This window comes from Seriola dumerili, unplaced genomic scaffold, assembly GCF_002260705.1.
Source record: "Seriola dumerili isolate Sdu_G_001 unplaced genomic scaffold, Sdu_1.0 BDQW01000216.1, whole genome shotgun sequence".
NCBI lineage: Eukaryota > Metazoa > Chordata > Actinopteri > Carangiformes > Carangidae > Seriola > Seriola dumerili.
Genome location: NW_019174471.1, coordinates 1246211 through 1269928, shown reverse-complemented (window position 1 = coordinate 1269928; position 23718 = coordinate 1246211). Strand labels below are relative to the sequence as shown.

At 41.7% G+C, this 23718-nt stretch overlaps 1 protein-coding gene across 1 annotated transcript in view; it reads left to right on the top strand.

The window, feature by feature from the left end:
- Window positions 1-23718, top strand: part of LOC111228201 (mastermind-like protein 3) — a 67424-nt gene that overhangs the window by 28105 nt on the left and 15601 nt on the right. Inside the window, exon 2 of the mRNA XM_022754017.1 lies at window positions 182-370. Coding sequence (XP_022609738.1) covers window positions 184-370 — 187 coding nt within the window. The 5' untranslated portion in view covers window positions 182-183. The remainder of the gene's footprint in view (window positions 1-181; window positions 371-23718) is intronic.

The following is a 23718-nucleotide window of genomic DNA, read 5'->3' as shown; positions in this document are numbered from 1 at the left end:
CTATGAGATGAAGAGCATTTGTAGGACAACTATAGCTAAAACAGCTATAAGCTACTTGGTGACTCGTTCTTTATTTTCTACTTTTGTGACTTGTTTGCTTTAGAGTTTTAGAGCACCGTTAATGAAGTGGCAACATGTTCCCTGTTCCTGTGTTTATTCCTGTCTCTCTGTTTGTGTGCAGTCATGGCGGAGTTAGACCTGAGTCTGAGTGATGCGCTAACAGACAGCGCTCCCCAGCCAGGCCCTGAGAGCCTGGTGGAGCGGGACTTTGTGGCTCAGCTGGAGGCTGAGGCCTTCGACGATCAGGTCGGGGAGACGGTGGGAAAGACAGACTACATCCCCCTGCTGGACAACGATGACACCAGGGCAGGTGAGACGATGGTGACAGTAGAGTGTGTTGTCTCCTTACAAGTCACGTCCTTTCCGTTCTCTTCTGTTTGGACTTATGACAGTGATGCCAAGACAAGATGAAAAGTGGGTGACAGGTATCAATTGATCATGAGGACAAAGAGGCAGAGAAAAGGGAAATGAAGTCAGAGGCGGGTTTTGTCGAGGGCTCTTTGATTCCACCAATAACTTCAACCAGGTTAGCTGTATTTGTGTGATGATACAGCAATGTTTATTCTAATTGATCACTGAAATGAAAATGTCAGTTCAACCCAACTACAAGAGACACATTTGCACCAAAACAGGCACCCTAACCCAAACAGTGGAGGTGACTTTTGTTTGTGTTGCTCAAAACATCATCTCATCAACACAAATTTTAGCATCACAACAAAAAAAAAATCCATTCATCTCCATTGTACAGGTGTGATAAAAGAATTCTCCAAGGCTGATATTTTAAACTATGGAGTGGTTATTTGGAAGATGTTGATTTTATTCATTTATATACCTGTGAACTCAACACTGCTTTTTTGGACAGAGCAAGCCGAAAACACAACGCTGACATATTAGCTAACATGTTAGCTAACAGCTTGTTTATACGTCTAGCAACAGAGGGAATCACCTGGCAAATTTAACTCTGTAATATTCAATCTCATTTAGCCCTGTCTTGCTCCCGAAAAAATAACTGACTCTTGATCCACTGAAAGATTCACCATGATCAGCGGCTAGTTGCTGTTTGGTGCCGGAGAGGTGCGCACATACTGGGTTTATCGGAGCATTATCACTGAAAACAGTTGCCTGCTGTGGCTGGAAAGAGGTGGATGAGAGTGAAGTTTACATGCAGGCCAACCAGTGAGCTTTTAAAAGATGCTAACAACTACTACTAGACCCTAGTTCTGCAAAGCTAGCAGAGTCAAGTGATAAATCTGTGAGTTTCTTTCACATTAAGCATTGTAATTTAATCAAATTTTAATATAAAAACATTGTTTAGTGCAGCTTTAAAAAAGAGCTAAAATGTTGAACTCCACAAACATTCCTGCATTCATACTAAAGGCATTTGAAATTTTCCTGGATGACATTGTATTTTTATTTGCACCTCTGAATCTGATTGCATCTACATTATCTTAAACGTGTTATATAACATGAACTGCAGCTGCTCTTAAATGACTGATAGTATCGGGCACCGCTGGACACTGGCTGCCATTTTGGATCTGCTGCGCTGTCATTCAGCCACAGGGATGATAGTATCCGGAAGATAAGCAGAGCAGCGGTCACTGATTTGACTATCCCAGCTGACTGGTGACATTTGGGAACTAAACAGGAAGTAGTGCCTGCACTCTGAACAGTTAAAGTGCAAATACTCCATCCATCTGCTCCAGTAAAGATGTTCAAGGTTTAGTTCCATGATAACCCACCTCACTGCTACTGTCCAAGGCCCTGGATGGAAACAAGAATGTGTCCCTGACCAACCTGCCAGGATAAATAAAGAAGTGTAGGTCATGGGCTTTGGATGGCACTGTGTTATCAGCTACATATTAAACATGTCATGTCATTGTACAGTGAGGGAAGAAGCAACATTTACTCATTTAATTTCAAAAGCAGCTTCAAACCGGCGATGATGTACCAGGTTTGAGGGAAAGAAAAAGAAAGTTCATAGCAAGTTTTGTCTTTGATGTGTAGTGTTGGAACCGGTATTGTAGCTGGTTTTTCTGTGCGTTTAGAAAATGTGGTGGTTTCATGGCTCTGTGTAGGTGTTTCACAAACAGACTTACTAGTTGATGACTACTGCCTCCTATTGAAATAGAACATTATTTAGCAAACTGTAGGTTTGATGCACTAATGGCCAAACATCAAAGTATGATATCGAAGTCATTGAACAACCTACGAAAAAGATAATGAGGCTGTGCAAAAAACTTATTTTCAATCCTCCACAGGTTGAAAATACTTGTTTCTACTGTTTCTGCATCATTACAACAGCACCGTCTTCACAAGAGCCTTGATTAACATCTGTAAAAGAAATAAAACAGCCGCTGTCACAGATACAGGATATGAATACAGTGGTACTAAGCCAAACATATGATGTTGTATATTTTTCTATAAATGGTTTGAGAGCCTCCAATCTTGCTCAGCTTGTTAGTTTATTACACAGAGATAGAGAGAAGCAGAAACATACAGATAGGTAGATAGGAAGTAAACAGATAGACAAACAGTAGATGGATGAGATAAACAGCTGAGTGCACAACCAGATAAAAGGAAGTGACAGTGAACTGGGGATGACTCAGCTCTTGGGCCTGTTTTGGTTACACAGACACTTTGGTCAGACAGTCAGACTGTGTGTGGGCACTCGTCAGTGGCAGCCGGCTGCAGGACGGGCCGTGGGTGGTGTTGCCAGTGATCAACTCTGGCACGCAGTGTGCATTTGGACAAATGCTGACATGCTGACACCCTGAGTGCCAAACAGCAGGGCTAGGCAGTCCGCAGTTTATTGTCCTCTGTCAGCAGGAGAGCTAGACAGAGGAGGCGCAGATTCGTTTTTTCTTTATTAGAGGTGCTGTTGTGGTGCCCTGATGCACACGTAATGTGCCTTCCTGATGCCTCGTGTGTTGGATGAGTGTCCTGCGCTCTGTTGTATCTGTGTCCTGTGTGTTGAATCAGTGAATCATATATTCTGTGTATGTGTGTGTTGCATGCATATCTGTGGTTTGGGATTTCTGCATGGCTTTGCTGACATGCTGAGCTGTATGTTGATGTGTGTGTACTGTATGCATGTGATGTGGCCTATATCACGAAGCAAGGTCAGCGGATTAACCATCTCCGGTTGTACTACGACTACGACAGACGGACTACGATAATGTGCCACCAAAGGCAGCGAAGAAGAAGAGCATTAGCATTAGCATCAATTTTTTGTTAGGTGTCAAGGATACATCAGTGTGTTTGGTCAGAAACACTACACCCATGGTTCTTATGATGGCGTTTTCAGTGAGCGTTAACTGAGCTGTTTGATAACCAGCTTCATGATACTGGTTAGGATTGCCGATGTTAGGCTCAGGTGACCTAAAGACAGCCAGACTAAGTTGAACTTGCTTTGTGATATAGTACCGCAGCAGAGTGCCAGGATTGGTGGTTCAATCACTGTCCCAAGTGTCTTTGAGCAAGATCGTGAACCCTGAACTGTACCTGCACCCTGTGTGGTACTGCAGCTCACAGCCATCTGTGTGACTGGTGAGTTTATGGGTGGACAAGAGGCAAACTGCGAAAACAGCCCATTTACCACAATCAGTGTTGTGTGTGTGCATGTGTATTTCTGCGCATGCCTGTGGATGTGTATGTGTGTGTTTGACTTATTTGTGCCCTTATATGTTAGAGCCTTGGTGTGTTGCTACTGTGCAAAGTTGAAGGATTCAGCAGTCGGATGTCACACAGCATCGCCTCGTCCATCATCCCACACCGACACCATCCGATATGTGCTGCCCTCTGCCTTCCCATAGTCTGACCACGGCTCACACCCACAGGCACAAAGCTCACCACACACACCCCTAGTGTACAACAGCTATATTGAGGGACCATTTAAAAAGCCAGAAAGGTCAGAGTCAGTAGTTTCCATTTGAATCCAGATGCAGTCTGTCAAATTTCCGCACAAACCAATACGATGCAGTTTGATTTTCTATCTCGTCAAGCCATTAGCGCTCAGATGGGTAGTAATGTGTTTGATTGTTCTGTATGTGTATGTGCGTGTGTGTGTGTGTGTATGTGTGTGCAGACTCGGGTGCTACGGTGGAGAATGGAGAGCAGGAAGCTCATGGTGTACAAAAGCCTGGTAAGACATATCCCACAATTCCCTCTGCCGTCAGTCAGTCTGCTAAGGCCTCCTTGTCATCCTCATCCTCCAGTCATGGCATTTAAGTCTTTTCTTGTCTTTCAACCTTGTTTACTTCCTTCATGTTCTTCACTTTGATTGTGTGTGTGTGTGTGTGTGTGTGTGTGTGTGTGTCTGTGTGTGTGTGTGTGTGTGTGTGTGTCTGTGTGTGTGTGTACACCCTCAGTATTATTAGTGGCGTCTCAGAGCAGGATGTCAGCTGCTCTTATTGCTTTGCAGCATTCTTCAAGGTCCACTTACGTACAAGGCTGCTGCTCTTGTAATTCTCCAAGCTGTTCACACTGAGGAGGTGAACTGAAGAGAATGAGAGAATGATTCTGCTGAGAATACAAACTCATTTTCTTTAGTGTATAAGTAGTTGAATATAAATATATAATACTTGACTTTGCCTTTAAAATATAAGGACATGACCCAGAATTTCCCCCTGTCCACATGTGAATTGATTTGTTGCGACTAGCTTTCGCTGAACACCATTAAACCTCACTTAGCTAGGTAGCTAGGAGAACAATATCGTAGGAGGTGGGTGTCTGAATCTCTAACTATGTCATCTCTAATTGATAGTTCACGGAGCCTTTAATGGCAGCCTTGATCAGCACAATGTATGACCACATAAACCTCCAAAACATAGTGGCTGTAAGTAAAAGTAGTGGCTCACAAAGTATACGTTTTAAATAGAACAGAGTTACCAGTAAACTTGAGTACAACCAGTAAAAGCACTTTTTAAATTTTTTTGTTGAATAATTGTTTGTATGTGTGTTGTGTGGTGATCCAGGTGCACCACACAACAGGTGCAGGTACATGTGCTTTTGGGCAGCTGGACCTTCAGTGATATGCTTCTGAATGTAAACTGTAAATCTGCAAAATTACTATCAACTGCAGCTGTCAGCTTTAAACACTGTCAGAGACTGTCCTTAGGCAGACTACATGTCTGTCACCATGATCAATGAGGGAGGTGGGACTTCGTTGTAAGGCTTACATGTTTTTATTATGAGAAGCAGATTTCAGTCTGATTAAAAGTGTCCCTTCTCTATCAGTGGAAGTTGTGTAGCTGCCTCACTACAGCTCACGGAAAGAAAGGAGAGGTAATGACTAAAGACTTCATTTTCAATCAGCTGTGAAATTCACATTAGTTCATTTGCATAATCAATTCATGAAAACAAATCTTAATTGACAGCAGGAGAATTGTCAAATTGTTGCCCTGATAATATCAGCAGAGCTGCTTTTAATAAATGAAATAACACGGCCATTGAAGCCTATTTGCAACTCCTTTTGTTGCTTATAAAGCAAATAAATTGTTCTGGTGTTATCTCATGTCTCATATCACATATCAGAGATAATTAGCTGCGGAGAGGAGATGCAGCTCTAGACAGGAATGCTTACTGTGTCTAATGAACAAATCCATGTTCACGTCTGACTGTCTGCTTATACTGAAATAGACAAAGAGAAGAACTGTTTCAGCTGTATGTGTGTTTAAATGTGTGTGTGTGTGTGTGTGTGGTCCATTTTGGAAATCACCTTATGTGATTTTTTTTTTTTCAATAGTCTGGTTTATTTTTTTCACCATCGTCCATACATCCTCCTGTTTCCCATCTCACTTTGTTTTTGTCAGAGCTCTGCATGTCATCAGCAGAAAAAGGATTTTGCATGGGGGAATAAATGAGTATGTGTGGTCTCCTACACTGGCAACACACAATGCGCACGGCTGCGCACATGTGCAAAGTACAACATATTGTAGAAAATGATTTACCACAAATCAGTTCACCCTCAAAAGTTGTTAAGTTGCTAACCCGTTTATAAATGAACCAAACAACAGGAGAGTAGGAGGAGTAAATATCAGAGGAAGCGATTCAGAGATCTTTCTTAGACCACTGTGTGGCAGGGCAGAAGTCGTTCACCGATCTGAAATATAGAACTAATGTTACCATGGTGATGATGTCTGTGATGATGAAGTGAGATATTGTATGTACACAATCCAGGCCTCAAACACAAGAAAGCTTTGGCCATTAAACTTGAACTGGCCTTCACAGGATCCTTACAGCATGGATCAATGTCAACAATGGACCAGTCATAAAGAATGCCAGCAGGTCAGGTTTGAAAGCAGCACTTGCTCCCAGTAGGGCGGCACAATTAACCGAAATATAATGGAAATTGCGATATGGCCAAGTGCAATATCCTAATCCAAATATCCATCGCTGCAATTTTTTTGGTGAAGGTAAAATGTGTCACAACATTGTCGTGCATTGTTTGCACCATAAGTGTTGTGGTGCTGCAGAGACGCTCTGGCCTACAAATCATATCCTCCAGACATAAAGGAACATGTTTGTTTGGTACAAGACTGAACAAAAACCACATCATCACCATCATCATTTTAACATTTTTTTTAGGCAAAATGAAATGAAAAAATGACCATTCCAACTTAAATCACAATAGCTGCCTATGATTTTTTTTTTTGCATGTGTCGCAGCCCTAGCTTCCAGTATACAGTAAATGCTGGTATATCGTGTATAAAATAACAGTAAAGTCTTTGATTAGGTGAATCCATGTTTAACCTTACAGATGAAATGATCAAATCCACTTCAACCTTGAAGGTTAAAAGGGAGATTTCCTAGTTGTTGGTCCTGAAATCTCACACAGCAAGTCTCACTTCAGCAGCAGGGCTGTGCCAGTATGGATTTCTTTTGCGTAGTTACTCAACATATAAATCCTGTGTTTATTGGAACTTAGTCTGGAATGTGCTGTATGAAACATTTTCAGGAATATCTACATCGCAGTTGATTATAAACAACTTCAAATACAAGCTGTGATGTGGGAGATGTATCGGAGATTTGACCATTGCTCAAACTATAAGAACCAACCTGTCACCTTACATCATCTCCTGAAAATAGTTAAAACCAGGATAATACACAACCGGGACTAGTGTGCATGTAGAGACACTAATTAACAGATGATGTTGAGGCATGACTCAGAACGTGTTAGATAAAATAAGATTTGTAATAATTAACTATTATAAAAGTATTATAGTTGGAGACTTTACCTCAGGTTTTGCAGCCAATCTCCGACTAAACTGAAGTTTGTCCCTAAATGCACTGACCTGCATGAGTATATCCAGTGGTGTTGTGGCATTGACAAGATGCAGAAGTTAGTTTGGTGCCAATTTCGCTGCAGACAAAAATGGAGAAGTTCATTTTGTGCATCTTTGAGTTCCTGAGTGCTTTTATTTTTTTTTCCAACCCAGTTCAGATTAAAACACTCCCATGTCCGTATGGGTTAGGGTTAGGGATATGTCTCCCTTCGTTCTGTCGAGGCTTTCGTCATATGGAAGTGACCGTGGTTTCATCTAAACTGAGTTGGAAAAAAAATAGACGCCTCCTGGGTCATGTAACTCTACGCTCAATCTCACTGGGACTTGTGATGCTGACGAGTTTTACAGTTTACAGAAGTAGCATAGTTAACTGTTTTGTAGGATTGTATTCTAATGCTCTTCATCCTGTGCGGAAAAACTGTAGTGCATATGGTTGTGAAACCAGCACCACAGTGGTTGGGCCTCTAAAAAATAGCTGTGTTAAGAAGTGTTATGGTAGTGTTGCTAAAATCTCAGCTCCAGCTGGTCAAGATTACGGGGAAAAAAGTAGCGATGACAGTAATGAGCTCAACCCCACAGAGGACATCACAGTGTTGTGGTGATGTGGTGACTGTCGCAGCTCTGTTTGGCAGGTTACCAACCTTTTATCCATCATTCTAGATTATTTTAAAAACAGCTATTGTCTTCCGAGGGATTAACACTGGCACTGAGCGAGGCTGTTTCTCTCTTTTCCACTGAATGCCAATCAGTAAGCACAAACACAGGAAGGTTAAAGCTGTCAAACGTGCCCACTGCCACATTCATGTTCTGTGTATGATCCACTGAGACGGCTGAACTGCTCGGTGGGGACGGATGCTGGTGACAGTGGGAGGAGTGATCTGCATTTAAATCAGACATTTGTGTTGGCATGTTCACCGCTGAGCTGTCTGGCTGTTTGCATGGCATGGGGTAGCTTGTGTTACCATGGCTACAGAGCTGTATGTGTGCACATCTAATGGAGAGAAATGCTGCTGAAGGGATGTTCAGTGTAAGTTTTGGTTAATCTCTATCTCTTAATTCCCCCCCACCCCACCCTGCTCTCCGCAGTAACAGAAAAAGTACAGTGTGAGGTGTGATGTAATTATTTTTCAGTGGGCCTACTTTAGTAGACAGAGCATCTGGCTTTGTCCAGGCGCACTGGATCCATTCATCATTGTTATTCCAGCGGACCCCAGGGAGAGGACGCAGGACGCAGGACGCAGGCGGTATAAGTAGTATCTGGGTCAGAGAATTGAGAGCGTAAGCTGAATCCTGACAGGGCAAGAGTAGATGTGTGTGTATGAGTGTGTGCATGTGCTGAGATGCTGCATGTCACCTCTGCTGCATGACACTACTGCATGGCATGTAAAGACAAATATATGGTATAGAAATATTTGACCAATATACGATGATGGCAGCATTAAATCTGGCTTTTCTCATGTTGGTCAATTATTTGACATTTGGTAGATGAGTTGTGGTGGATTCTGTGACAGCTTTACTAACCTGCTTTCTTCCTTTTTTTCCCTTTATCCCTTCCTTTCGTCCTACTTTTTTCATCTTTGCCTTCTGCATAAACACATTTTTATTTTTTATATTTTTTTTATTTTTGTGTTCTTATTTTTTTATCTTAATTTCTCTTTTACGCCACTCTTTCTCTCTGAATGAATCATCTTATGTTGACACACTTATTTTACTCTTTCTACTCTTCCTCGTCTTCTTCCCAACCGCTGCCCACACCATTCTTTTACTCTACTTCCCCCTTCTCTCCCTTACTTTTCTTTTCTCCCCTTCTCTCAATCCCCACGCTTCAGAGGACTAGAACCCGCCTCCATCACCATGCCGACTGTCAATCAGCTGTGCTTCTGCTTCTGTGCCCCTCTCCCCTTTCCCTGTGCAGCGTACACACACACACACACATACACACTCACACACTCACTTTCTACCCACGGCTCCTTTGATCCAGTATGAAGGAGAAAGGCTGAGGTAGTGGGCAAGAAGCCACATTGGACATTTATGCACACAAACACACATGTGCAGACTCATGCACACACACTCACACATGCACACATATGCACACACAGCCATGCCATGCTTTCCTGACTTCAGCACACGCTGTTCCTCCAAATAATGCGCTGGCACACTGTGATTCACTCTGCTGGGCGAACTGGGTGTCTCTGACACACACACACACAGTCACATTTGAAATTCAGTTTGTGTTTAATTTAGTTTTTGTCTGTAGTTCGTTTTGGCCAAAGATGATAATATTATTCCCACTGTGTCCAATGAAATGTTCTCTCCTTGTCTGTTTCTTTCTGATCATTATTTGCAAATCACATATATTCGTCCAATATTGACAAAAAGTATATCGAGATTCAGTTGAAGTTTGTGTTTAAACAGCTGCTGTGACATAAGCAAATAAATCAAATGAAAAGCATTTAATCACACTGAAGCAGACCCAGACAGTAAGTTCATACACACACACACACACACACACACACACACACACACACAGACAGACACTGGGAGGCACAGACACCATCCAGCAGCCAGCCCTCGTCCTCCTGTCTGAAACCTCTCAAACTGACTTCTCAGCGCTGCCAGCCTGATCCGTCAACATGCAGCAAACCAGCGCACACACACAAACACACACACGTATTTACCCACCAAAGGACTATTTGTATTTTTGTCAAAGATTATTTTTTCTCCTGTAATGAAAAGCTTTGGTCACCCCCCCCCCCCCCCCCCCCCCCCCCCCCCCCCTTCCCCCCCCCCCCCCCCACAACACACAACACCACACACACACCAACAACCATATCTCACACACACACATTTCTAAGCCATCGAATCAGGACTCTCTGTCTGCTTTGCACTATTTTCCTTGTTTCTTTAAACAAATAGATGGAGGAGTAAACACTAAAGCCAAACCTTCAGCTGACAATCATTAATGTAAGGAATGTAAGAGATGTCCCAGGAGTCTTTGCAGTAACGTTTTCAATTGATATTCGTAGGTATTCATCAAAGCCTCAGTTTATCTTTACATTTCAAATTGTTGTTTATTTTATTAGCGTGTCTCAATTATCCGTCACTAATAACTTTATGTTTGTTGTGTCTGTTGCTTTATTGTGTTCTTATATATTTATATATGCAATAAATTCAGTCAATCAAACACTGAAAACTGACTTGTTAGGATTTATTATAGAGATAACAGGGAGTTGTTAGCCACAAGCTAGTGTAACAAAGTAAAGAACTGGGCCTCATTCACAAAATATGCACATCCTTGAAACATATTGGTATTTTGGCATCTTTTTTTTTTTGTTTTTCTTATACAAAATAATGGAAATCATGAGAAGGTTTGTATCTTCTATGAACAGACTATTTATTGGGTAGAGCTACTTTCTCCCCAAGAAATAGTCCTTTTGAAAACTGTGGACAAAGGGTTTCATGGATTATCCAGAGAAACCAGAGAAACGTATCTGGAAAAGATGAGTAGGATTTTGATCTTTGTTCTTTTACGTCTACCTGCCTCACTAACCAGCACCTGTTGGATCAGCTGGAGCCATGCAGCTCTTCCTTCCTACTTTCTAAAGGATTTTAGGTTTTTTTAAGCTTGTTTTGTAAATGCTTGAGTCCAGCAAACACAGCAGTATGTTGGCAGTAATCTCACAGACAGATGCATCAAAATCTTAGCACAGTAATCTGACACTTTCTGTATAGTTAAACACGTGTGTTTGTGTGTGTGATTTGGGTGAAGTGACCCTTTAAAAGAGAGCTGTGAATGAGGCCTAGTAAGCTTCTGTGGCGAACAAGTCATCGACCAAATAGAATGAGAATGTGAAAAGTGTAATTTGCGCATGAACACAACATCGGAGCATTATTAGCGGTTTTCTCAGTTTAACTCGTATGAAACTCGTCTGATCTTCTGGAGGCTGTGAATGGACAGACCTCCAAAGAGATATTTTCAGGGATCAGAGGTCAAGGTTAGCTACAGACACAACAACAGCTGAGCAGATTTGTCACCCTGTAGTGTGAAGCACTGTGTATTTTTTATGGATTTTGACTGTCTTATTTTTTTTAGATGCATGGAAAGTTCATACATGTCCCACAGAGGGTTTATTAGTTCCAAACAGTAACTCAGTGTCTTTTTCTAGATGTCTCTCTGTTGTCTGCCTGCACCTCGTGCTAATAAACCAAGATATAACACACACTTACCTGGCTTTGGGTTTCTCTTTCTTCTTCTAACCAGCCTGAATTAAACCTCTTATCTGATGTCTGACTGCTGCTCTCTCCCTCTCTCGGCTCCTTTCTGTTTCTGTCCATCGCAGCATTTTATAACATGTGCAGTATTATTTCCTGTTTCAGATATTCATATACCTCAGGAGCTTTCTAAAAGAACAAGACGCTTAGTCATACTGGCTGTAACCTTAGGGGGGCGGTGGATTTTTACAGTGTAAAGCTCAGAGATTAGTGTGTGCCTCAGGGAGGAGATTTTCTGTTGCTTCTGAGGGATGTGCCTCTTTGGTTACAAAACACATTACGTTATTATTCTTTCCTTTTTTTGGAAAAAGAACAAAAAAAACCCACAAAATTTCTCCTCGCATTTCTAGTGCTGGCTTAAAAATACACAAAAGGAAATAAAGGGAATTGTGCCTCCTCTAAAGATGTTTGGCAGCTCTCAGTATTTTATAGCTTCTCTTTCAATTTCACTGTCTGACTGTCTGGTTACAAACATGAAAGGAGATGTGCCTCAGGAAGCACAGAAACTCATCTGCTTTCTCCTGTACTTTTCATTAATGCTCAGCTAAACTGAAGAAAACATCCCCAACTAGAAATCCTCCAACAAGTCCTCCAACCTAAACAACAAAATAGGTCTATCTGCTGGACGGCCTTTCACAATCTTCACAAAGAAGACCTTTATGAGCATTTTCTGTTGGTGCTCCTCTGTGATTAAGGTTCAGCTCATTTTAGCACCTGAACAATAAGAGTACTTGATGAAGGTTAGAGAAAGATCGTGATGATGGTTAGAATAAACCGATGTTGCGTTTTGAAAGGAGACAGTAGCCAGCAGCACTTCACTGTCTGACCTCCTCTCTAAGAGGTTTTGAAATGCATTTCCATCTTCAATTTGTGCGTAAAATAAATTTAAAAAGAAGATAAATTTGATATAAAAAAAAAAAAAAAAAAAAAAAGGCTGAACTGGAAAAACATGTGTATTGATAAAAAACAAACTATGACGAAGTGCATACGTGAAGCATGTAACTTAAACGTCTTTATGCTTCTATCAAAGAGGTGAAAACATCAGATCTGTGTGGACCAATGACAAGACTGTGATCTTTCTTAAATAAGCACATGAAACAAACATATGCTAATGCCATATTTCCATCACATCTTTTCACACAATATTCCATCATGGATGTATTATAGGAACTCATGTAATACATCCATGTTTTCCATTGTTCGAGGTTTGACTGGCGCTCTTTAAGTTTGTCAACATCACCTGTGTCTGGTTTAACAGAACAGGAGAGTTTGCGCCTCCAGCCTCTAACATTCGTACAGCAGGAGTGGATGGAAACTCATTAACTGCACTTTCTTTAGCTGACTCTTTGAATATATGGTTAAAATTGATATGCTGCATTATTTCCTCCTTTACTTTTCACATCCAGTGAACCATCACTTGCATGGCCACAAGAGGCTCTTGTCCAGAAAACATAAAAATAAATCTTGAGTGCTAAAGTTTATTCCTATAGGAACAATTAATGTAAGAAAATCATCAGAATAACTAATAACGTTCGTCTGCATCTGCAGGTCTACATTCAGTAAATGGAGCTTAATAGTAGACCTTTGAGAATATTTGATTATTATGTTAAGTAAAACTGGGTTGAAACAACATTCTCACCACAAAGTCCATTTAGTACCTGTCCTACAGCTTTCAGTATCACATGATCTTCATCAAGCAGATGGAGCTAATAGGAAAAAATAGGAGGAAAGTAGTTTTTTTTTTTTTAGACTAATGTTGTCATTTTCATGGCAGTGACAGCCTCCGTCTCGTGGGACTTAGACACGTACCACATAAACTCATTTTTCAAGCAAAAAGCATTTGCTGTTTTCAGCTGCCTTATATATACGTTTTCCTATTTTATTTTAAATCATTGTAAACTGAATATCTTTGGGTGTTTGACCGTTTCATGGAAAAAACTAACTCTACTTCATAATATTTTATATATTTTAGTTGCTGAATACAAAAATAATTGATAATAAAGCTAATGGTAAGTTTCAGCCCCATTCAAATCCACTTTAATACTGAATGACCTTGTTGCGTTGACTCCCAGAAGAGGAGCTGTGTGTTGCTAAGGCTTTACGTCCACGATACTGTAACATCCAGAGATCATGCTGACCCGTGCACTGCTCTCTGTCAGCATGTGTGTCTCTGCATGTGAGAGTCTATATGGGGCAGCCTGTCCTACTTAGACTCAGAGAGCCGTGGTGCGGGGAGGAAAAGAGGGGGAAATGAATTGAACAAGTCCTCGGTGTAAGCAGATGTGCTTCTCAGTAAAGGGATCGTCCCGTACCTTTATGAACGCGCGCCACAAATACACACACTTACGCGTAGGAGCATCGCAACCCCAAGAGTGCCTCATCCTCAACAGCTGTTCTCATATATTACCCTTGAAGAGGGTGAAGAGGGTGAGTGGAGGAAGTTTCAAATAAAGCAGGATTTAAAAGACAGGAGGGGGTGGAGACCTGAGGAGTTGTGTACATAAAGCAAAGTGCAGTACATTATGTGCAACTGCCCACACACAGTCAAGACATGTAGGATATATGAAGACCTTGAAGTCCTGTCATGGCCGCAGCATGCTTTATCCATTATTGATCTTGACTATATAAAGTTGTTACATCATAAATGTTAAACAACATGCTGTTGGTGCAGAAGAAATACCTCAACAACTATTTGATGGATTTCTATGAATTTTTCTACAGGCGTTCATGGTTCCCAGAGGATGACTCCTACTGAATTTGGTGTTGCCCTGACTTATTTATCTAATGCCACCAGCGGATCAAAGTTTTCACTTGTTCAGTTTAATATATAGCAGTGGCTGTTTTAATGTGAGACACATCAGTTCCAACAGTAAAACCTTCAGGAGGTCTTGCAGATGAAGGTTTCAGGAGCCATGTGAATTATGTTTGGTGTCCAGACCTTTACTCTGACGTCACCCTCTGGCCACTTTTTACATTATTTCACCACAACTCCTGGTCTTTGTTTTCCCAACAGTGAGTGTTACATCCTGCAGAGCCACAGTCTTGCCTGCAGACTTTGTGGCACCACTGCAGAAAGATTTTTTTTTTTATGCCTCTGCACCGGCATTATGTTTTCAGGTTGTCTCTCTGTCCCATTCTTGTGAACACGATGGTTGGTTAAAGGTGAAAGGTCAAGGTCACAGTGACCTCACAAATCCCAGTTTTGGCCTTGTCAACACAATATCTTGGGAATTCTTCAATTGAATCCCTTCTGAGTCGTCACAAATGTCCGCTTGGACTCAAGGATGAACTGATTTAGATTTAGGTGGTCAAAGGTCAAAGGTCAAGCCAAACCTCCAGACTTCATACAGCAAGTATGTGATTCTAGATAAACAGGGATGTAACCTGAAACTAGCCTGAGTGGCGAAGGCAGACAACTGTGAGGTGGTAATTCTAGTTTTCATCCAAACAGTTCAAAATATTGACAATAGTTTGTACCAAATATGTAAAATGAACAATCTTTGTAGGAAAATCAGCCTTTGAGAAGTCAGACTCGCCCTCACCTACTTTTCATTATGTCACCTTCTTATTTGATTGTATCACCACAACTCTGAACTTTTAGCAGAGCTCGTCACCATCTTTGTCTAATTTGATAAACTCCCGCTGTCAGCCGCTTTTACTTGAAGAAGTGATGTGTTAGAAATGCCGGATAAATCTCCTTTAAATATTCATGATGCAGCTTTAATCCCTGAGCTGGGAGAAAACCTAATTCCTCCCTCACTGATGCCTCCTCTGTAGACGGAAAGCTTTTCATCTGTGTGAGTGTTTCTCACATGTGAAGGTGTGTGTGAGCTTGACTCTCTGTGCATATCCTCATGTACATGTGTGTGCATGTTTTTGACTGCGCAAATCTCTTCCTCTTTACTCTCATGTCAGAATATAGTGTGTGTGTGTGTGTGTGTGTGTGTGTGTGTGTGTGTGTGTGTGTGTGTGTGTGTGTGTGTGTGAGGCTTCAGACTTGCCTTTGAGCTTCAAATGTGAAATGCTCTGAATGGGAAACATCAACTGGGCAAGTAGTGATTCTCCTCCTCTCTGCTGCCCTTTGAAGTGTGCACTTGTTCGCTTCATCTGTTGATTTGACAGGTACTGACTGCACAATCCCTGCTGGTGGGGGCTAAATGCAGTCCCCCTGTGAGGCTCTGTAGAATGAACTGTGAGCCATGACACTGAGGAGAGCTGGAAAGCATGACAGCTGGAATGCAAATACTGTATGAGCGAACAAAATATCGAGCGTAGTCAGAAAGTTCAGCTCCTGAGCCCTGCCAATAGAAACTAACAAACACTGACGTGAAGACGGCCAGGAGAAAGTGAGGGTGGGATTAAAATAGCCACAGAGGGGTGGCCTCAGAGTTATTTTCCTCTTTCCAGACGGACAAACACAGGCTTGTTTCCAGGCAAGGACAAGGAGGTGTAGGAGATACAAATGGCATAATGGTCCTGGATTCAAAGAAAGGAAGCTAGGATGGAGGGAGAAGGAGGTTGTGTGTGTGTGTGTGTGTGTGTGTGTGTGTGTGTGTGTGTGTGTGTGTGTGCGTGTGTGTGTGTGCATGTGTGTGTGTTAAAAGATACCTGCAGGTCCTATCAACCACCCACCGCAGAAACATAAACACACACACACTACAGAGACATTGTCACATCCAATGCACCTTGCTTCTCTACTGTCTGTCAATGCACATCACCCTCTCACACACTGGGTTAGTGCCGTCACTGCATTAGCCTCCTGACTTCTCAGCCACCCCCCACACCCACAGCCTGCTCTCCTGCTCTGTCTTACACAGCACACACACCTGCCGTGCTTTCATTTAGGAACACATTTGAATCATGGTGGAAAGGAGAAAGCAAAAAGTCAATAAATGTTTTGTAGCTGAATCAGTCAAACACGGCTCCAGGCCGTATCCATTCATCCATCTCTTCATGTTTTTCTACCCAGCACATGGCCACAGCCTGTCCCAGGATGCATTGGACAAGAGACAGGGTAAATGTTGGCCTCATGTCAGTTTGTCTTTCATAACAAAGTAGGAGAATGAATGAACCACAGGGAGCACAAAAAACAAGCGTCCCTCCTCCACTGCCGTCCTAAGAAAAAGTGTTGCAATGCCTATTTCACCGAGGACACACTGATTGATGGAGCGATAGATGAATAAATGAACAGATGAATATAGTCTTGGGTTGATATTGCGATATCTCCCGCCATATGCAATATTTTTTATCCTATCCACCCCCCACCCCCACCCTGCAAAAAATAAATAAATAAACCCCCCGCCCCAGCGATAATATCCTAATATCAGCAAACTGATTACTCTTGTAATAAAAGTCCCTTTGTTAGTTGATGTGATCAGGTGGCGTTTTTCACAATAAATGTGAAGATGCATTAACAGTAATACATTTATGCACGATGGCACATTATGGTACATGAAAATTAAACACACGTCTTAAGAGATCAGCACAAGCACTTAATATTTAATATAATACATAATAACATAATACATAATTTAATAATAAATAATATTTGACATTTGTTCTTTTGTGGGCCATGTCTCTAGAGTGGATCAAATAGATCAAAGGTGAAAGTGTAAACTTATGCAATACTAATGTTTATCACAGTGTTGATGTCTTGAATATCTATCCTGATGAGACGACTGTCATTTTGTTTTACTTCGTCCCTTCAGCCTGACATTGTGTTCACGTTGGACAGTTTCTTGTCGGGGGTGCATTTTGCTTTGTTTTCCCCTAATCAGTCAGTAGGGGGTGACATATCAATCTCACCAATTGATTTACCTCTTGTTAATTAGTTTATAACAACCTATACACCTTTATTAATCGTAAATTCACTTGTCACAATATTTCTGTTGGTTATTCGTGGATAGCCAGCTACACATGATCAGTGGTGATCCTGCACTCCAGAGGGCCCCAGGGAATTCTTTGCCCCAATTAGCAGATGCTGCAATTTACAGATGTTCCCTGAACACATCACATGCAGGCAATGGGTAGATGCTAGCTACAGCCCACATCATCAGGGGCCCCACTTAGGGGAGTTTTAAAGAAAAAGGAGTGCACTGTGTACTGTCTTTATGGGCGGTTTAAGAGGTTTTAAGAGTCTAAAATGTGCCAATATGAGGGGCCATCTGGGGCCCCTTTACCCCTTGGGAGCCCCAAGCATTTGCCTGGTTTGCCTCCCCTGACAGTGCACCTCTGCAAATTTCTAATCCTGCCAACAAAGCTCTGATTGGTTGATTATTTTCCAGCGGGCTGAAACAGTCGTCAACAGGCACAACACCAGCTCTTTATAAATCGCTGAACAAATCTGTGATGTGGGCAGGCACTGGGAGTTTTGGAAACAGGCAAATACGTCTGTTTTTTATTTCTCAATAATAGAAGCCAGACAGGCTGAACATTTCAGCCTCCTCTGCCTCGTGCTTTGTCCGCATCAGTGCTCATATACATCAGTGCAGCATCAGAATTCCCTATTGAGGTGGACTGATAGGACACTCTGTAGTAGTTACATTAAATCCATGTGCACCAGCTGCTGCAGCAGGAGCTGTTAAAGTTCAACATTGGCTGAGTTTCTGGCTGGATTAAATAAAACTAGGCTAATCTTTGATCTTCTATAATAACTGGTCAGATCCATACATACAGAACCACTTGAGCGAGACTTTATACTGGACTGGATGTCACTGAGGCTGAAGGTTCAGTGGTTAGGAAGGCCTCGACATATGCCAGAGTACAAGGGGAAACCCTTCAAGTTGTGTCTGGGCTTGTACCATGTGGTTGTCATTAAATGACATCTTTAACCTCAGAGACACTGTCAGGGTGCTTTTGTCTCTTCTCATCCCTTCTCCAGCTCTGTTTTCTCCCAGTGTCACCTCACCTCACCGTTACTCTCCTTCTTTCTCTCACTCTCTCTTTTCACACTCAGCTTTTACTCTGTTATTAAATTAATTCTCTTCTTTATATTCTTGGAAGGAATGAGGAATGGGAGTTCAAAATATGAGAATAGAATTTTTTTACCCCTTCAAGGACATAGACCTGACTCAGGTTTAAAGAAAACAAATTATATTATAGCCTTGTACATGCAGACTGCCTGTCCAGGTAAAGGTGGACAGAAAGGGAACCTCTGGCTGATTCAACCCGACTCACCGTGCATGATTAATGCCCTGTCATGGCTGAATCAAGAGGACACTCTAGATACTTGTCCTCGCCAGAGAATAGCACTGTGTCCCCTCAGTGAACCGTCACTCTGCGTCTGTGGTCCTGCAGTGGCCCCGACTCGTAGTGTCTATCCCAGCCTGAGGAGCTGAGGCTGAGGCAGAGGAGCAGGGAGAGGCTGGGGTCAACTGGAGGACAGCTGCGGGACTTCAGCCTATCCTGCCGGCTCATCCCAGATTAGACAGTTTTGGTAAAGCAAACCATAGGGCGGCATGTTGAATCTAGAATAGAAATAGACAAGGTTTGGTATTTAGCTCACATGGCAGTAAGCTGTAATGATAATCAAACGAACCAAATCGATGGGGAAATGGTCCTTTTCTATGCAGTGTAGTCATTTGTAATGTTAATGTAAAAGCTGCTTGATGTATACATTATGAGTTATGTCTTGGCTTCTTACAGATCCAAACTAGGCCATGGCCTCTTTCCAGAAGGAAACATTTCCCACCTGATGAAAGAGGCAATATATTTTATACATATATATTCTAACTCACAGAGGAGGGTTCAAGGAAAAGTGGTGTAACAACATCGGCCTTGTACGATGTGCTTTTCTGCACAACAGAGGTTACCCTTGTTTGCCACTGGATTACTAATGTGTCTCTTTTTTATTTGGCCCCTGGTCCTGTGGTAGCCCTGACCCAGCCAGTATGGTTCATCTATCCCATCTATGAAAGAGGAGAGTGGGGCAGAGGCTGTGCAGCTGGAGGGCAGAGACCAGCCCTCACAATGTCAGCTAATGAGAGGACATAAGAATGGAGAGCTAGCTGGACCAGACTTCAGCTGAGTAATGATCAGCAACTGCAACTACTGTGCAGTTTAGTTTAGATTAATTGGTGCCACACATTTTGAATGTGCAGTTTATTTATACTTCCGCCTGTCGCACTTGTCACATGAGTACAAACTAGACACAGGGTAGAAACAAATAAGGATGGGTGGAATTTCCTTAGTAATGATTCACATGGTGAATTTTGCATAATGTACATCCTCAAGTAAAACAACAGGACTATAAAACTCTCCTCTGTGCTGTTAGTTACTCTTATTAACAGAAATACAGTTTTTATTCACTAATCATTTCCAATAAATTCAACTTTGAAGTTTTTTTAATGGCTGTTTATCTATTGAAACCAAAAACATTTCCTGCAGAATCTTTACAATAAAAGCCTACAAGCAAGATGGGATTGTGTCCACTGGAAGACTTTTAATGTGAAATGTCTACAGGAAGTGATGAGTTTCACTGCTAGTGTCATTGAAAAAAAAGGCAAAATAGGACAAATAAAATCATTTAGTCAGTAGCAACACTTTTCTTTTAAAAGAGAGAGCAGCAGCAGAGTTTCACATGACTGTTGTTGTATTAATGGAATTATTGCTGTGGAAATGGAAATGATACAGAATTTAATAAGACTCTAAGTCTCGACTATAAGTCCCAAATAAAAGACGTGTGTGTGTTTGTGTGCGTGTGTGTCTTGTTCTGACAAGCCCTTTGTCTTGGCCCAGGTCTGGCACAGGGTCTCTCTGGCTGGCTGAGCAGTGGGAGATCACAGTTGCTGCCTTGAAACTGTGTCACGGACAAGTCATGGTTTCCCCAGGTCCCTAATGATCCGCAAGGCGTAGATTTCGTCATCTTCCCAAGTCCACAAGGGTCCGCTAGAGTCCCGATAAACACGTGAAGCCAAAATTTGAGTCCGACACTAAATTGAGACCAGTGGTAGCATGGCGTGGCTACAGAGTATTTGCAGACACTGTGGCTCCGTACATTGTTTAACATTCAGTTGTGTTAGGGCTGCAGAGTCGGAATGAATGAACTAATTCTACGTGAGTTTAGCACTTCAGTTTCACCGTTTCCAAAAGTTGAATTAAAGACTCAATGAAAATCTCAATGATCTGCCAGGTTTAAATATTTAAATGAGAAAATTCCAGGGAGGTCTAATCAGAAAGATAAACACCTGTGTGTGTATATTTTATGAATAGAAGGGGGGTGTGGTCATAGCTGCAGCGTTGCAGATATGGAGAAGTAAAAGTTGTAGATAAGGTTGAGTGATTGAAGGTAAATGTTTGGGATCAACTAAAGAATGACTTGGTCGCTGTCAAGTGGAAAAAATCTTGCTGATAACTTTGCTATTTTTATTCCCTTGATTTTAAGCAATTACTATGAAATGAGTCATCACCCACAGGGACCGAAAAATATGCTCAAGCTTGATACAGTCTGCAGCCAGCACTGGATTTGAGTGCCTTGTGTCACAGTGACATAATTCCTCAGAAACACCATATATGGTGTTAAAAACCAGACAAAGTGGTGGACAAGAAGCGAAGATTTTAATCCCAAACAGCCCGGTGTAATCAGATGGTGAAAATGTCACAGGAATAGAAAGTGTAAATGTAGCCTGAGTCATATTTCAGATGGCAGGGATGTTATCATAACAAAGTCTGAATGGCAGCGTTCCTCCACTAACCTCCGCACCACCTCCTCAGCTGATCCTGGATCTGCTGCTTGTCCTCAAAACAACCCTCACAAGGCTCCAGTGCCACTTCCGCATCTTGAGCATGCGTGAGTGGGATTAGGCAAGACTAGTGTGTGTGTGTGTGTGTGTGTGTGTGTGTGTGTGTGTGTGTGTAGTCCAGGTATTAGTCATGTTGTGGGGACCTGGATCTGTCCACACAGTCACATTATGGAGAATTATGGGGACAAAAGGCAAGTCCCCATAATGTAAGTCATTAGATTTTAATTTTAAGGGTTTAAGGTTAGGGTAAGGCAAGTAGTAGTTATGGTTAATGTTAGAGTGAGTAGAGTAATGTCCTCAGAAGTCGTGGAGACAGGACTTTGTGTGTCTTCCCTCATGTTCTGTGTGCATTTCTCTGTCTGTGTGTGCTTGAAGTGTGTTTGCACGCCTTACTGTGTGCTTGCACGCTGCTGTGTGCGCATTTGTTTGTCCACATTAGTGCAGCCACAGCAGAGGAGCTGTGAGTGTGAATGTGTCCTCAGACCCCTCTGAGACGATAAAGTTCATCCGTCAGACTGATAGCTGCTCCAGTCTGTCTCGCAATACTTCGTCCTCATACTGAGGTCAGCAACCTCCCCCCAGCAGCGGCAGCTCTTACATAATTTGGGGATTTAGTCCCACACTGAACACAGGATCAGATTTTTAACTCTTAGTGGCTGAGATTTTGTGACACTATCTGTTAGAGGGCGAAGGTCAACTCCTTGTTTCCTTCTTGGATAATTGGGGTTACATCAGGTCATCAAGTTTGATCCACAGATATATGTTGGAAAAAGAGAAGTTTAAAGCTTTAAAATCTCTCTGATATGAAGCATTTGTATGTTTCTTTTCAGTAGCCTTACTTCTGCCAAGGCTTCTCAGTAGCTTTTTGATAGATAATCAGAGACACTGCAGCAGGACCAGGTGGAGTTACATGACCTTTACACTTGTTGGGTGGAGGTTTTTTTCTCAAGAAGGTGGTCACACAGTACAGACTGCATTTACACCTGATGCTCTGATGACAGTGAAATCTTAGACCTTCAAATTACATTCAAACTGCAATGTGTTCTGCATGCATTGCAATCAGCATTTACATATGTTTCCTCATTCAAATATGATACCCACATACAAAATGCATGGCGATAGATGGATATGGAGTCATTGTCTTTTCTACGCTATTAAGAAGGCTTGTCTCACTACATGTTTGTAATTTTTTATTTTTCATACATTAGAATTAGCAGCATTGTCACATATTGCTAGTTATTGCTTTAAACAGCAGGCCTACATACAACTTTCCACATCTATAATACATCAACTTTGCTGTATTAGCAACTTCATTTCACTGAACTCTTACTTCTTGTTTCTTGTATGATTTGTGAAAGACTGTTCAGTGATTTTTCAAAGTTAAAACTCTCTGCACCACAAACTGTAGACGTGATAACAGCTTGACTTCAGAGAACACTAGTTTTGACATTTGAAAGCAGGCTAGTTTAAAGAAATACTAATAGTCTTCTCTTTTAATACATTTTTTACACCCAAGAATTCAAACGTCTTTCAACCCTGTGTGACCCATGTGATTTGAGTTAGCCAAAAGACTATTTTTCTGTAGTTCATGGATAGATGTTACAAAGTCATCCTTAAAAAGAATGTAAGATTAAAATGACAAAAGTTATTTAAATCATTTATAACTATGCATAATGAAAAAGAGGCAAATATTAATGTTGGTAAAAAACCATCATACAGGACATTGCTGTTCTATAACAAGCCTGATGATCAGCGATGTCCACTCACAACCCGCTGACATGGGTCAGGCGCTGCATCATAACAGGTATTTTCGCAGGAAATGAGAGAAGATCTTTGCAAGGATTTAAACTCTACACCATGGATCTGAAATTAGCCTTAGGAATCAGTCAGGCTGGTTACATATGGTGCTATAGAAGCCCAGGAGTGATTATCTTCTCCGTGCTAGAAAGAGACAGTGGTTAAAGGTCCAGTAGTCATGATGACTGACGACACTGTAATAAGCGTCCTGTCGAGCAGTGACTCTCTACTAGGAACAATTCATGGGACAAGCTCAAAAAAAAAAAAAGAAACACCCCCTCTCAAACACACACACACACATGCACACACTCACATTTGATGCATCACAGTTGGTCTTCCTCCCTCTTTCAAGCTGAGCAGTTCACCACCGGTACATTAAACACAGACCAGTGTGTACAGCATAAATCCAGCATGAAAATTTCTCTTCTGGACTGAAGTGACCTCCCATAAAATGTGTCTGAACTAGGGGAAGACCTTAGGAACAATAATATTTGCTGACAGAAAAAAGCTTAAGCCTTAAATTCATAAATTCAGCTCATTTGGGAATTTTATGCCTCGTCTGATAT